Source organism: Bacillus rossius, chromosome 7, assembly GCF_032445375.1.
Source record: "Bacillus rossius redtenbacheri isolate Brsri chromosome 7, Brsri_v3, whole genome shotgun sequence".
NCBI lineage: Eukaryota > Metazoa > Arthropoda > Insecta > Phasmatodea > Bacillidae > Bacillus > Bacillus rossius.
The window spans coordinates 5,347,685-5,361,625 of record NC_086335.1 but is presented as its reverse complement, the minus strand read 5'-3'; the positions used below and the strand labels follow the sequence as shown (position 1 = coordinate 5,361,625).

General features: G+C 38.3%; 1 protein-coding gene across 4 annotated transcripts in view; it reads right to left on the bottom strand.

Annotated features, from left to right (window-relative positions):
• The window catches only part of LOC134533650 (b(0,+)-type amino acid transporter 1-like), a 354,769-nt gene that overhangs the window by 124,542 nt on the left and 216,286 nt on the right, over positions 1 to 13,941 (bottom strand). For all 4 annotated transcript variants that reach the window (XM_063371184.1, XM_063371185.1, XM_063371186.1 and 1 more), the window contains exons 6-8: positions 10,590 to 10,689; positions 8,943 to 8,987; positions 1,816 to 1,939 (exon numbers count right to left, since the gene is read on the bottom strand). In XM_063371184.1, the coding sequence (XP_063227254.1) occupies positions 1,816 to 1,939; positions 8,943 to 8,987; positions 10,590 to 10,689 (269 nt within the window). The remainder of the gene's footprint in view (positions 1 to 1,815; positions 1,940 to 8,942; positions 8,988 to 10,589; positions 10,690 to 13,941) is intronic.

The window sequence follows — 13,941 nt, the reverse complement described above, 5'->3', positions numbered from 1 at the left end:
CGTCGTGCAGTTTCCACCCCCCACCTCTTCTAAGCATTTCCAGGGATCCCTGCCCAGGTCAATGACCGGCCACTAACCCCGGCCTCAGCCAAGGAACAGCCATCGGTCTTAGAAAGTACTGCCTCTGCCCTCTCGTGGAGGATTCGCGAGTTATTTCCCCTGAGTGTTTGAACACCCACTAAACGCCTGCCCCCTGGCGACTCACACCACAAGCAGTGCCCTGTAATTCTCCTGCAAGCCACCAGAGCGCTGCACCAGTCTCCTCCATTAGCCCTTTGCTTTCGAATTCGCCTCGTGCAAGATATGCTCTAGATGATTCATTCTTGGTTCGGACTCTCCTCAGTAGGTCGCGCTGCGATACGCCACTAACACCAACATCGAGATATCGAAGTCTGTATTTCTTGACCACCCCTCGGAAATCTTCGGAACCTTTCGGTCCAGAAGCCGAAGTCCCCCTCTTCATTTCGAACGAAAGCACCTTTTTAATTACGAGTCGCTACCGCCACACAGGGACTCCGCGCCGCGCTAGCAGACTGACCACCTCGGATCATCGGCCAGCAAACAGCAAGACTTCAGCCGTACGAAAATGTAGTCAGCTAGTCAAGGGATGTTTTCCCTTATCTCTTTCTTAACCAGTAATTAGTCAGTCTGTGTGCCTAGTAGAATTTTGTTATACTTTGCTAACTTCCTAATTATCTTTATTTATGTAAGTGTCCGTGGCAACTGCGCGTGTTTGGCGCTTGTCTTCGCCTCGCATCCTGGCAGGATACCTTCCAGAGTGCTAGGAGCCACACCCTGTCTGGTGAGTTTTTGCCAACATTTTATTCCCCGACCATCACTGTTTTTTGGTGGGCATTTTTGCCAACTTACTGACTGTCTGTGAACCAGTTCTGGCCATGTTAGATTCGGGCTTGTTCACAGACAGGGTTCAAGAGCCTAGAGCGGGCATGATGACCGCACCTCGTTTCCTTCCTTGGGGACCCAGGACGGCTAAGGCACCATGGTATCCTGTAATACGTCACCTTCCGCCAGCTAACTTCAAATCTCTATACTTCCTAATTATCAGTGGTGTCTACAGTGTGACAATTATATTACTGCATTGAAGAGAATAGAACATCCGAAACTATTACTTACAGAACTTTAACAACTCTAAGCACTAAGAATTAACACTCTGGGATTGTTTATTTTAATCTTTGATTGTTTCTGATTCAGTTTAACTATGTCAAAGGAAACCTAAAAGTAATATTCTAATTAGGGCTGGCCTATGCTTCAAATGTTATAGTTTTAATATATTTGTCAATCCAAATAACTAATAATATAATTTTAATATATTTGGCAAAGAATATATGTAAGTTAAGTTACTTTTTAACCTTTTGGCTGATATCGTGTTTTTTTGGTAAAATAAATATAGAGGCACAGATTTCGATGAAACAGCATTTTTTTTTGTATTGGAAACTAAAAGATCCACCAGTTTACCTAAGTTGTTTTAAGGGGTCATTTATGTTACACCAGTGAAGAGGAGAGTGTGTGATAAGTGGTAGCAGAGCATGGTTTCAATTGTGTTTGTTGAATGTGGTTTCGTCTATAAGCAATCCCAGTAAAATAACTAACAAAAATTTTTTTTTGATATATATATTTTTTGATACAAATATTTAACCTGGCACTATATGTTTTGGCAACTCGATTATAAGTAACTTTTCTAGTTTAATATCCCAAAGCTAAATTTCACTTTAACCTTTTTGCGGGATGCCGCTCCACGAGACCCAGACAGCTGTCATGCCCCTCCGTGCGAAGTGCCTATCGGCACATACTAACCACCGCGACAGCTTGCGCCCCGACCATCTCGGGGACAGTGAGCACAGTGAGGTATGCCACATTCATCATGAAGTAGAGCGCCGTGACTGCTGGCACTGCTATGAGGATGCTGCGAGGTATGTTTCTGCAACATACATCGTCCATACTGGAAGGCTCAACCTGTGCCAACAGCTGTTTACATGCATATACCATAGTAATATATACACATACCTATTCATTAGACCATAATGTAATTTTTTAATTTGCTTAAATAAGCATTGTGTTTTTAAAAATATATATTATTAAGAAATGTTTTACTTAATGAAATGCAAAATTTAGAAATAAATTTATTTGTTTAGAAATATGCTGCCTATCACTTGGGCTGTCTAATGGCTAGCTGTTCCCAAATTCATTATGTAAGGTACTGTAGGGTACTTTAATATCTGACTTATTATAAAATATTCATATGCGGTTGCATATCAGCATTATCATCTCTGAGTTTGCCGCTTCGAAGACCGACCATTGCTGCGCTCTGCGGGTTTTGTCATTGTATCAGTCTGTGGCCATTGTCCAGGGGATGCTGACTGGCAGGACAGGGGGCGGCGAAGTTAGGAGGTTATTTACAGCAGTGGAAAAAGAGAACATTAGTGAGAGCGAGATCAGAGTAATTATATCGGCATTAGGAGATGGTTGGAAAGAGATGTGATTAAGACAGACTTGAAAAGTACTTTGGCAGAGATTAATGAGTAGGATGGGTTGCATACGCAATAGGAGGATGTACTGCACTGGGGTCAGGAATGTTGTGTTCTTCGGTTCATAGCCCCCAGCGACCAAATATGTAAAGTGCAGATCTTTGTTAAAAGGAATAAATTGAGCGGTTAATGAACCGAAAAAACATCGAGTAGTATTTAAGTGCACCTCGTGGATTCCCGGAATAAGGCCATATCTAATCGACAATTGCAAAAATTCAGAATACCAACGAATGATATCACTACCGTATATAATACCCACTCCTTCCCCATCCTGTTCCTTCCAAATGGAGTTCAAACAGAATGTGGACTATGAGGACCAGGTGCGGTGACAGGTGACCAGACCTGAGTCCGTGCTACAGAGGACACAGCTACTGTAGACGTCAGCTGCAACTGCATTGTTTGGCGGTGGTTATTTAAATGGCCAATCCCCCTCCTGGCACATGATGCATGCTGCCTCTCCCGCATGGCTTAAACCCTGCATGATTAGAGCGTATAGGCATCGGCCTGAGACGCACTTAGAGTCTTTCCCTAAGCCAGACCCCTCCCAAATACACTTAGTTTTAATTTAGATTAGGAAAAAAAATCGCCTCCTTCTCATTTCGGTTCTGTACTTTGTTTAAATTCTTAGTCTGTTCATTTACTCGGTTAATTTGTTACTCATTTGTTCTGTTAATTTACTCTGCCATCAGTGTTTTTTTTTTAACTGACAGTTACACACACACCTCACATTCTCTGGTTTCTATTCCTGCATAGAGCCTTTTTTATTTATAATTCCTTTTTGTGTTTGCGTTGCTACAACGCACAGTTGGAGGTTGCTGGGTCGGGACTGAACCCGACACACTTCAGTATCATGATAACGTAAACAATTTTGCTATAGATACGTTGATCTGATACATGTGTGGACATGTCTTCCACCTGGTAGGTGAGATAAACGGAAAAGGGAAACTTGCGGCCTTTTCCCCCGAAAAATTAAAGGACGTGATATTTTTAATATTACCATTGGTCATATTTCAGCTTTCATTATGGTCAGGAAAAAACAAACATGAATAGCACACAAAACAATTTTAATTGACCAGATATGACTAGGGAAATACACAAGAGTACACTTACTTGTCAGCAATGTAAGGCTAAGAACTGCAAGTAGCGCGGCCCTATCGACCACTCCATCCACATTTGTGTGTTAATACTATTCTGGGAGATTAGATGATGTTTTCTTTAAATAAGTAGGTCTAATCGTGTTCGCATTGCCCAATTGTGTTCCAAGTAGGTATAGATATAAGAAACTGTTGGTAAAAATGAGGGAAGAAGAATTGCATTCAAAATGGTAGAACATAATTAATATTATTGTCCAATAATCTAAATATTTGTTCCTAAATATGCAGTAAAATAATAATATCCATAATATTTAAAAAAATTAATCATTTAATGGATTGATTAAAAATTTATTTGAATTAATTTTATTTCTAAAACTATAAATATTATTATTTCTTTTGGTGTTACATAGTCAATTGACACACAAGTTGGTGTTTTCTGGTGCACACCGATTCTGTTACATTTCCTTCCCCTTTCATTTAACACTATTGACATTTTAACCATTTCTGCTGATGTAAAATCTGCTATGCTATTGCTGCTTGTCAAAACTGTAATAACAGAACCGTACCTATTTTCCTCATTAAAAGTTAACAATGTGTTAATCGCCCAAAGCCAAACATGTCAATGTACCTACACTGTGAAAACGTTTTGTTATTTTACACAAAATGTATGTGGCAGCAGAGTTTCCACCGATATTAAGATAATCTTACACCTATGTGTGTTGGTGTATTTCTACTTAAACACAAGAATGTGAGTGTCAAATTACACTAACATCTGTGCAGACCCTGCTGCCACATACATTTAGTGAAAAAAACTACAATACGTATGGTTTGTTCAAAATGCAATAGCTGTTGATATATTTTTATACTTGTTATATATATTTAAATTTGCATTAATTTGTAATTTTACCACAAACTTCCATTTAATTTTACTTCATCATTTAATAAATTCATAGAACAATGACGATGGTCAATTCTACAACTTACAACAAATATTTTATTGTTTCTATCTTATGCCTGTTACTGAACAAACACTTCCTGTAAGCTGAATAACCTAGCGTGGGGTCGAACCCACACCTTTCTTTTTATTAAACTTGCGTCATAACCTCACAAACATCGCCCACAATAACTATTTTGAACAAATAACAATACGAATTTCATAACCTTATTTACATTAAATGTAACTCTTGTAAGTATGAATAGTAAAATAAATTTATTCTTGCAATTCTTTGGTCGTTGTAAATTTACTGTAAATGAATTTTATGCACTTTTACAACTACATAGTACTGACTAAATAATTGGACACTAATTATTTTCACCAGGGCCGCAACAACAAAGGGGGGGGGGAAGGATATTTTGCCCCCCTCCCTTCTGAAACCTTGAAGTGGGGGCAAACGGGGGCAAAGAAAGTGCTGTGTAATCAGTTTTTAGATAATAAAACTGCTTAAATAGCACCATCTTCCACCTTGAAATACAATTTTTACCGGGGGAGGACCCCCGGACCCCCCCACTTCAATAGGGGGGATCGATGATTCTTTATGAAAAGGTATATTGTCCCCCCCCCCCTTTTGGAAATTTAGTTGTTACGCCCCTGATTTTCACATCTGTGGTAAGTTTAGTTTCACAGATACATCCGAATGTAGCAATTGACACATAAGTTAACTTAAAAAAAATTACATTGTGTATTTTTACATAAACCTGTAAAATATATATAGCCTGTGAAATATAGTTGACTTTTTTAATTACAATACAAAAATTTAATATTACCTACTAAAGGTTTGTATTGTGTATGATTGGACAAAATATTTTTACAGCATGGGTGTAAAATTTCTAAACAATATTTATTTAGATGGAAACTTATTTCTAAACCAATGTTGAGTAAAACTAAACGATGCTCTGGTGATTTTGCAGAATTAATGTTTCCAAATATGATCAAAAGGATAAAAGTGAGTAAATCTACACTTGCTAAGAGTTTTTTAAATTTATTACTATTTGGTTAATGTTTCACGAACTCAGTTGGTGCATTATTATCAAAACATAACATGTTATTTTACTTTAGGTTAATGGAATTTTACAACGATGCTGAAGGTGTACAACTATATATATAATAAATAAATATATATATATATATATACACATACGCACACACACACATCAATAGTAACATTTTAGAATATCAACCTACATTTGGTGTTAAATTTTACGATTGAATAGTAATTTTTGACGTGACAACCTCTAATAAATCGATGAACGCCGGCTGCACGCACGAAAAATGTCCCGTAACGCACATTGTCCCACTACGGATGTGTCCCGTTACGCTCAATGTACGCATGCGCCGTATCACTCTTCCACTCGATTGGAACAACAATCGATTTGACTTTTCAATCATGTTTTCGTCGTTTGAATTATTAATATTATATAATTTAACGATCGTCCGCCGATTTTCAACACAATCGGTATGGTTATTTAAAAGTAATGTTGAATTTTCAAATACATTTTTAACGAACAATGGTGTTTTACAGTTACACATAATAATTCAAATTACACCCGGGATCGTTTTGCACTAGGTTTTAAAAAATATTGTAACACATTATATATAAGTTTGGTGTATTTGGGATGCGTTATTTGTTATAAAAATGTATTATAAAAACGAAATAATATTATTCCCCTACGGTGCTGCTTTCTACGGTGACGGACGCGAACCGAACGAATCGTGCTCTCTATCAGATGCCGCGGGAACCAGACACTCGTTAATACATATTTTCCTTTGTTTATCGCGATGGGCGTTATTATTAATGAATTATAAATAAAATTTCGTGCCCAGGGCCACAATATTCTCGACGAATTTAATCTGTGATTTCGACTGCTTATTACAACAATTTCGGCCATAAAGGTTAATTATTCTTGCACTAGCTGTAATACCCGGCGTTGCCCGGGCTGAACACAGGATGAAGGGGACCTTTTTCTAAATCAGATGTAGTTAGTAATTGTCTTCTTAATTTGAATGTCAAGTGTAAAAATTAATTTATATCACTTTCAGATCCCGACAGACGTTGTTCTGCCAGTTTATAGTTATCTACCTGGTCTGTATGTAATTTAGACTTTATAAGCAATATAGAAAAAAGCTGAAAAATAAGAGATTACTAATATTGAAAAGATTCCATTATCTAGCTAATGCTCAGCCTGCTTTGCAATGCCACATTCAGTTTTGTTTTGTAATATGTTTGAAGTAGTTCCACATATACAAATCATCTATCCATCTCTCTATACATATTTATCTCTATCTACATCTATTTACATCTATGTATCTTTCTATCTCTATTTATCTCTTTATATCTACCTACATATATACTTCCCACTATATATCTTCTATATATAAGTCTCTATATAGCTCTATACATCTATAGGTATATCTCTTTATCTAACTCTACACCTCAACTCTCTATACCTCGCTCTATCTCCGTCTCTATCTCACTCTATATATATATATCACTCTATCCCTGTCTCTCTTTTATATTTGAATAAATTGTGTCATGCGGGCGCACTTATACAACAAAAACAGACGAAGTGCCGCTATATAAAATGAAATAAACACATTTTTTGACACGATTCGTGCTCCAACTATTGAAAAATAGTTATACCGTCTCAGTAACCTTCATGGTCATGTGCATAAAAAATCACCAAAATTTCATCGCAATCGGATGAGTGGTATAGGAACGCATACGGCACAAACAAACGAAAATTAAAGACATGACAAAAGCATCACACGATGGTGCGTTTAAAATTCTAGGCAACTCTATCTATTGACGAAGTTAAGAACAAAACTGTTAATTGGCGCCTTTATTTTGCTAGCCGCTGCGAGCTCCACTAAGCGGACTGGTCTCACCAAGGAGAAAAATATTAATTTGCCAGACCTTACTATGTGTATTATCGTGTGTCAGATATAGAGAAATGACTCTCACTCACTATTTGTATGTCTATGACCTATGATTTTTTCTGTTATAAAATGAAATTATCACTTTTTCACTCCCTTAGGGATGGAATTTCATATTAATATGGTTATAAGCTAGCTGTAGGCCAAATTTCATTCATATACATTCAGTAGTTTTTACGTGAAAGAGTAACAAACATCCATCCATCCATCCATCCATACTTACAAACTTTCGCGTTTATAATATTAGTAGGATTTGAAAAATCCTATTACTAGTATAATTTCAAGTATTTATTCTTTTATTATTACAAAACTAGCATCTGTCGGCGAGTGCAGTAATAATTGGTTATGTTAGATATTTGATTACAGTTTATTTATATGAAAACTTGTTCATAATTATATTCAAACGAAAAGTTAATGTGGTTTTCATTGCTTATTACAACAACAATTTCGGCAATAAATGTTAATTATTCTTGCATTTTAATAATATGATTTCTAGTATAATTTCAAGTATTTATTCTTTTATTAACTGTCGACGATTGCAGTAATAAAAGGTTATGTTACAATTGACTAAAAAATTATGGTGATTCATATAATTGATGATAGATATTTGAATACAGTTTATTTATATGAAAACTTGTTCATAATTATATTTAAACTTTATAGCTAAACGCCAGTTTTTAAAATTAATTACAAGTCATCTACACGTGAACTGTTTCGTCAACTGTTTATAAAGTGAAGTGAAAAGTTAATGTGGTTCTGATTACTAGTATAATTTCAAGTATTTATTCTTTTATTATTAAAATAAAAATGATTTAATTTTATTCATAAAAGTATGCAATCATTTCATCAATTTTTGTTATGACGTCACGTTAAACTATCGTCCGTAAACCGACTTTACAGACAACCAATTTTTTTATTAAGAAGGAATTTGTGAAATTTTACAAACTGTAGGTTTGTTTCCGAATCATGCGAGAAAATTTGTAAAATACACCAACAAACACCAAACGTGTAAATATGTGCAATTGGTTTGACATTTGACCACAAGCAAACATCCACTGCGCTGCACACCAGTCTGCAGGGTGGCCAACTACACCACCTGCTCCGTGACTGCGTGCCTTCTCAGCCAGTCAAGTAGTGCTCATATCTGCGCTAATGTATCCCCTTTTTGCGACACAAGGTTGTGTTGTGTTCCCGGAAATATTTTCCTGAACAAAAATAGCTTGTTGGCAGACAGCCATTCAATTAAAATCCCGGAATTTCCGAACAATATATACACATAATATAAAGAATAAATTCAAAAAAAGGGACATGATTAGGTAAAAAAAAGTAGTAAAGAACAAACCTACAGAACACGTTGATGCTTGGACTTACACTTCCGGTTTCTTTAGTTCCTCAGTAACCACGGTGCAAGCCGACCTGGAACACACAGGACAGAACATTTCAGAACACTGTATGTAACACATGGTAGAAGCCAAACTTTAAGTAGCAGTGTAGGGGAGCGAGTTCGTGTGCCGCCTAACAAGCCGCGAAAATACTGGGAAAACACAGCAAGAAGCATGTGTCTGTCTACCTTAAGGTACTGCAGGGCGTAATCATGTAATGTAGCACAGTGGAAGGAGTGTCTCACATGCAGTAAATGTTGGTCATCCTCTTCCCCCACATGTTTGCCAGTCATGACATTGTGGAATGCCACCCTAGGTGTCAGAGCGTTCTATTGCAAAGCATCAATGTTACAAAATTGTGAGGAAAAATTCCACTCTTCCTAACCAAATCTAACTGCGCATCATCTGCAAAGATAACCAGGTTTAGCTCAGTTGCACCAGGTTCAGATTGCCAGTGAGTTGGGCATTCAGTTTTTCCCCCATAAGGAAATACGGGAGGCAATGCTCAAACTTCTACTTCTTAGAACGACGAGAATGTTGAGTGTACAAGAGACGAAACAAACTCTTAATCGTCACAAAATGCTAATGAGATGTGTCAATTTCTCGGGTGAATGGACAAAACATTAGCATGCCACCAACTTTACTGAGGGGAAATGTGAAGAGGCTGCATAGTCACTTTATCAGGACAGTTGAAATGTTCGTCAACGATCTCGCCGTTTTTGCTGACGCAAGCTTTCATGTTTACGGTGATACCATTATGCCCCTCAAATACCAGAATTTGGCGTAGAGAAATTGGAAAGGCCAATCCAATTAAATTAAAATCTAATGTGAAGTTTGGATAGGAACTAGCACATACACTATGTTTATCAGCCGGCACCACTCTCACCTTAACAGCATGAAAATACTCTTAATCTTTGCATTGTAAATGTTGATGCAAGCTTTGCAATTGGCTAGGAATTTGGACAACTTTGTGTGCATAGCCCCGTGGTAAAAGGGCAGTGATGTAAGATGTGAACATCAAGCTGCGATACTTGGTACAGTATCTACTAAGCCAGGATCGTGTGAAGTAAGGTCACCAATGAAGTCGTACATCTGAGCCGGAAGATCCGTGAGCAGCAGAGAAGTGGCCTTTGAACAAAAGTGAAAGGTGGTACTGGTGGGCACGTCAGCGCCAGTGTCCTTATCAAACGAGGCTGTAAGCATGACATGAATTTTGACTGGGCGAGCAAACCCTTCGACTAAAATAAAACAACGGATCGCTGTACCTGGCAATAAACAGGGTAACATTTGGGTCAGAACCCAAATTATCATTTTCTATGTGGTATTCAACAAGCTATCCCTGAAAATCAGTCGCCAAGGTGACAGCTCTGAGAGGGAGTTGGGCAGGTTTCGGGGGAGAGTAAAACTGTATTGAGCCATCGCTGATAATAGAGTCAAAGGCACATCAAGATGAGATATTGAAGTCACATCTTGACGGGCCTGTTGTACATGAGGCGGAGAGCAGATTTTATTTACCTGCTAAGAAAAATAAGAGATAGAGAGAGTGACAGAGTGGAGAAAGAGAGTGGTATGACATATTATTAGATGGTATGTCATACCATAAGATGGTAAGCGCGATCTCAAGCGCCGAGCTTACCAGCCGTCGTACGCCCACAGACCGCTGAAGAAGGCGAGCGCGATGGAAGACGCAGAGGTGGACGAGCCCTGGAAGCCTGTGCTCAGCACCTCTGTCCTCCCTGGAAACAGTATCAAGACACAGTTAAGTTTACTTAAATGCTACACACACACACAAAACAAAATTGAGTCAATTAATGTTGACGTCGCACCTCCTGCGGCAGTAAAGCCCGGTCCCCACCCGTCAGCACCGGATACTGCTGGTGGTACTCACCCCTCGCGCGTTCCGCACAGAGGAAGTTGCGATGCCTCCGCTAGGCAGTAGACAACAGACTGTAGCCAAGGGCGGACGCTTCGTCCCACGAGGAAAAAAAAACAATATGGTGTGTCGTAACTTGGATGACAACTACATTTGCGGTTGTGCTCCACGGCATATGTTAATGGCGACAGACGTCAATAGTGTGGGTGGAGAATAACTATGTGAAGTGTGTGGTGGCATAAACCCAAGGTTTCAGCTAATAATACAAGCAACAGATAATTCTCAGAAAGAAGAATGATGCTTACTGGGTAAGAACAGTGCACATGAACAGGCTTATTTGGAATCTCTGGTAAGCCCGTAAAATTGTTTCGCTGCCCGAAGTTAATAAGAAATAATAATCGCCGCGAGTCCAGTGATCCACTCTGGGGCTGACGACCCACGCAACCATAACGGCTAGCCTGGCGCCCTCTCGTAATTTAATGCACTAAATAATCCCGCCATCAATTACTGGGCTCATACCGGGTTCCTAACCCGATACCTCGGGTAATGGCAAATGGCGGCCCTGCGTGTGGCAAAAATGCAAGAACAATATCAAGAAAATTAAAAAAAAAATTGCCATTTTGGACGCACTAGGAAATCAAGGCCAGACGAAGCGGCGACGGAGTGAGGTGACAAAGAAACCCCCCTCTACACTTGTGGTTGCTCACGTTTTCTCTCCTCCGCTTCGGAACACCCCTTACTCCATTTAAAGGTCACTCCTTCACGCATCGCCCTCCTTCCCATCGAGTTCCCCACTCTCAAGGCCGCGACTCAGCGAGTTATCAGCTGAGCGACGTCAGCGTATGTATTTGAATAAGTATGGTGACGTCTTGTGTTGCGTATGGATGTAATCAAAAGTTTGAAAAAGGAAGCAGTGTTTCGTTTCACAGGTAAGTTTGTGAAATATTATTTTTAATTTTTTAATTTTGAGCTGATGTTTCTGCGTGGTTCCGTACAAGGTTATTTAAATGTCACAAACCTAACCTAAACGACCACACACATGATCAATAATTAAAATGGTAAATCACGGTAAACTATTTGAATTATCGAAATGCAGTTTTAAATAATCTTTACAGTAGATGTCAAGAACTAATCAAAATACATTTTCGGAATTATATTTTTTTTCAGCGATGAGCCCCTCTTTTAATTTTTAATGTACTTCTGTATAAGTTTTGTGTGAAATAAACTTTGTGTTACCATACCTACATAATTTTTTAAAATTTCCATTCTTTTAGGTTTCCAACTAATGAGAGAAGAAAAACTTGGAGATTGGCCCTGAAAAGGGTTGATTTTGTCCTCAACAAATATTCTAAACTGTGTTCAAAGCATTATTCTCCAAATTGCTTTGACAATGAAGCATTTGGCTTGGGAAGGAAGCTGATTCCAGATCCTGTACCATCAGTCTTACATTTTCCTGTGCATCTACTTCCGAACAAGGAAAAGAGAAAGTCGCCAACTAAAAGGACACAAGAACCATAAAATGTTGAAAGGTAGGTGGATTAAGTTGATAATCTGTTATGTTCCTCTCTTTAGCAACTGCGTGATGTAAACGTTTCGTATCACATATCCAAGTTAATCCCTTGATCCTGCTGGCATGATATTGTAAATATTGATCCTCCGGTACATTATTCTTGCTGTTTTAATTTACACTACGTCCACATTCTGGAAAGAGAGGGGAGCTGGAATTAGTCAGGGAAAGTCTGGAAAATTTTATTACAGATTTGTGTGGACACCATAATTTAGTAAAGTAAACGTTCTTGACCAAGCAAAGACTTAACTATCATAATAAAAACTAATTATGTCAAGTCTTGTGGAATATTTTATTTTGTATTCTACTTACAACCATAATACATTGCTATGTAATGAGTTTTCGCCATGTCCAGGATCTTTCAACATTAATAAATTAAAACAGCAAGCATCAAGTACTACATGATCAACATAAACAGGATCATACCATAAGCATCAATGGATAAACTTGGTTACATGATACGAAACTTCTACAGAAGATTTAAGAATATACTGATGACACCTGTTGGGGCTCCCTCCGGTCCTTTAGGCCATTACTGCCCATTGCCGTGGTGTCGACGTGTGCAGTGCAGCGCGCCGACCGGCCCGCGCCGCAACGATATATCGATAGACGCGAGACGGCTCTCGCCGTGTTCGAACCGAGGACTCAATGATGTAAGTACGTTTTTTAAAATAATATTTTGTTGAAAAATTTGATTATTTTTAAATTAATTTTAAAAAAATTCATTAAAATCGGATAATATATAAAGATTTTCAAGATGGCGGCCATAACGGAAATTGCAACGGTGATGTCATAATCCAAGATGTCGTCAGAAGGCTTATCGGAGGCTTTATATATGGATGCTTTAGCCTCAATGTGGACATTTCAAGCCGCTGGCATTTTTAAGAACAAAAAAAACGGGAAATTTTTCCTCAAAACGAGAATTTTTCCCGCGAAGATGGGAATTTTTTATTTGTTAAATTTTTTGATATTTTTTGGCTGATTTGTTTCTAAAAAAAAATGGAAATTTTGGCGGATTTTGGCGGATTTTGGCGAATTTTGGGCAAATTTTGGCAAATTTTGAAGGTCTATATCATGGTCAAGGTCATCCAAGATGGCCGCCGTGACGTCAGAGAGGTCGGTCATTGACCCGCTCTCGGCTCCACACCCGGAACCCTGTGCTCGGAGCCCCATTTACATACTACTAACAGTATGCGTCAATGACATGGCTGTATTTCTTACAATACCTACACAAATGTGTCTGATAATGTTATTCATTATGCCTAGATTGATAATTACTCGAATTTTAATTTAGGAATAAAAGGGGAGAGGCAGTAATATTTTAATATTGTTTCATACTGTGGTGTACAAAATAATGGCATATTCCTTTGTGATCGGCAAACTCAACATGTGTTGCACGAATACAAAAACGATCCGATTCAGCAAAATTCTGGGGCAAATTTAGAACACAGAGAGAGAGAGAGCACTTGTCAGGGTTTATGACCTCCGGAATGTTAGTTCCTTTTTCAATTTCTGAGACACCTAAATGTATGACTTTTGCTGCCTCCT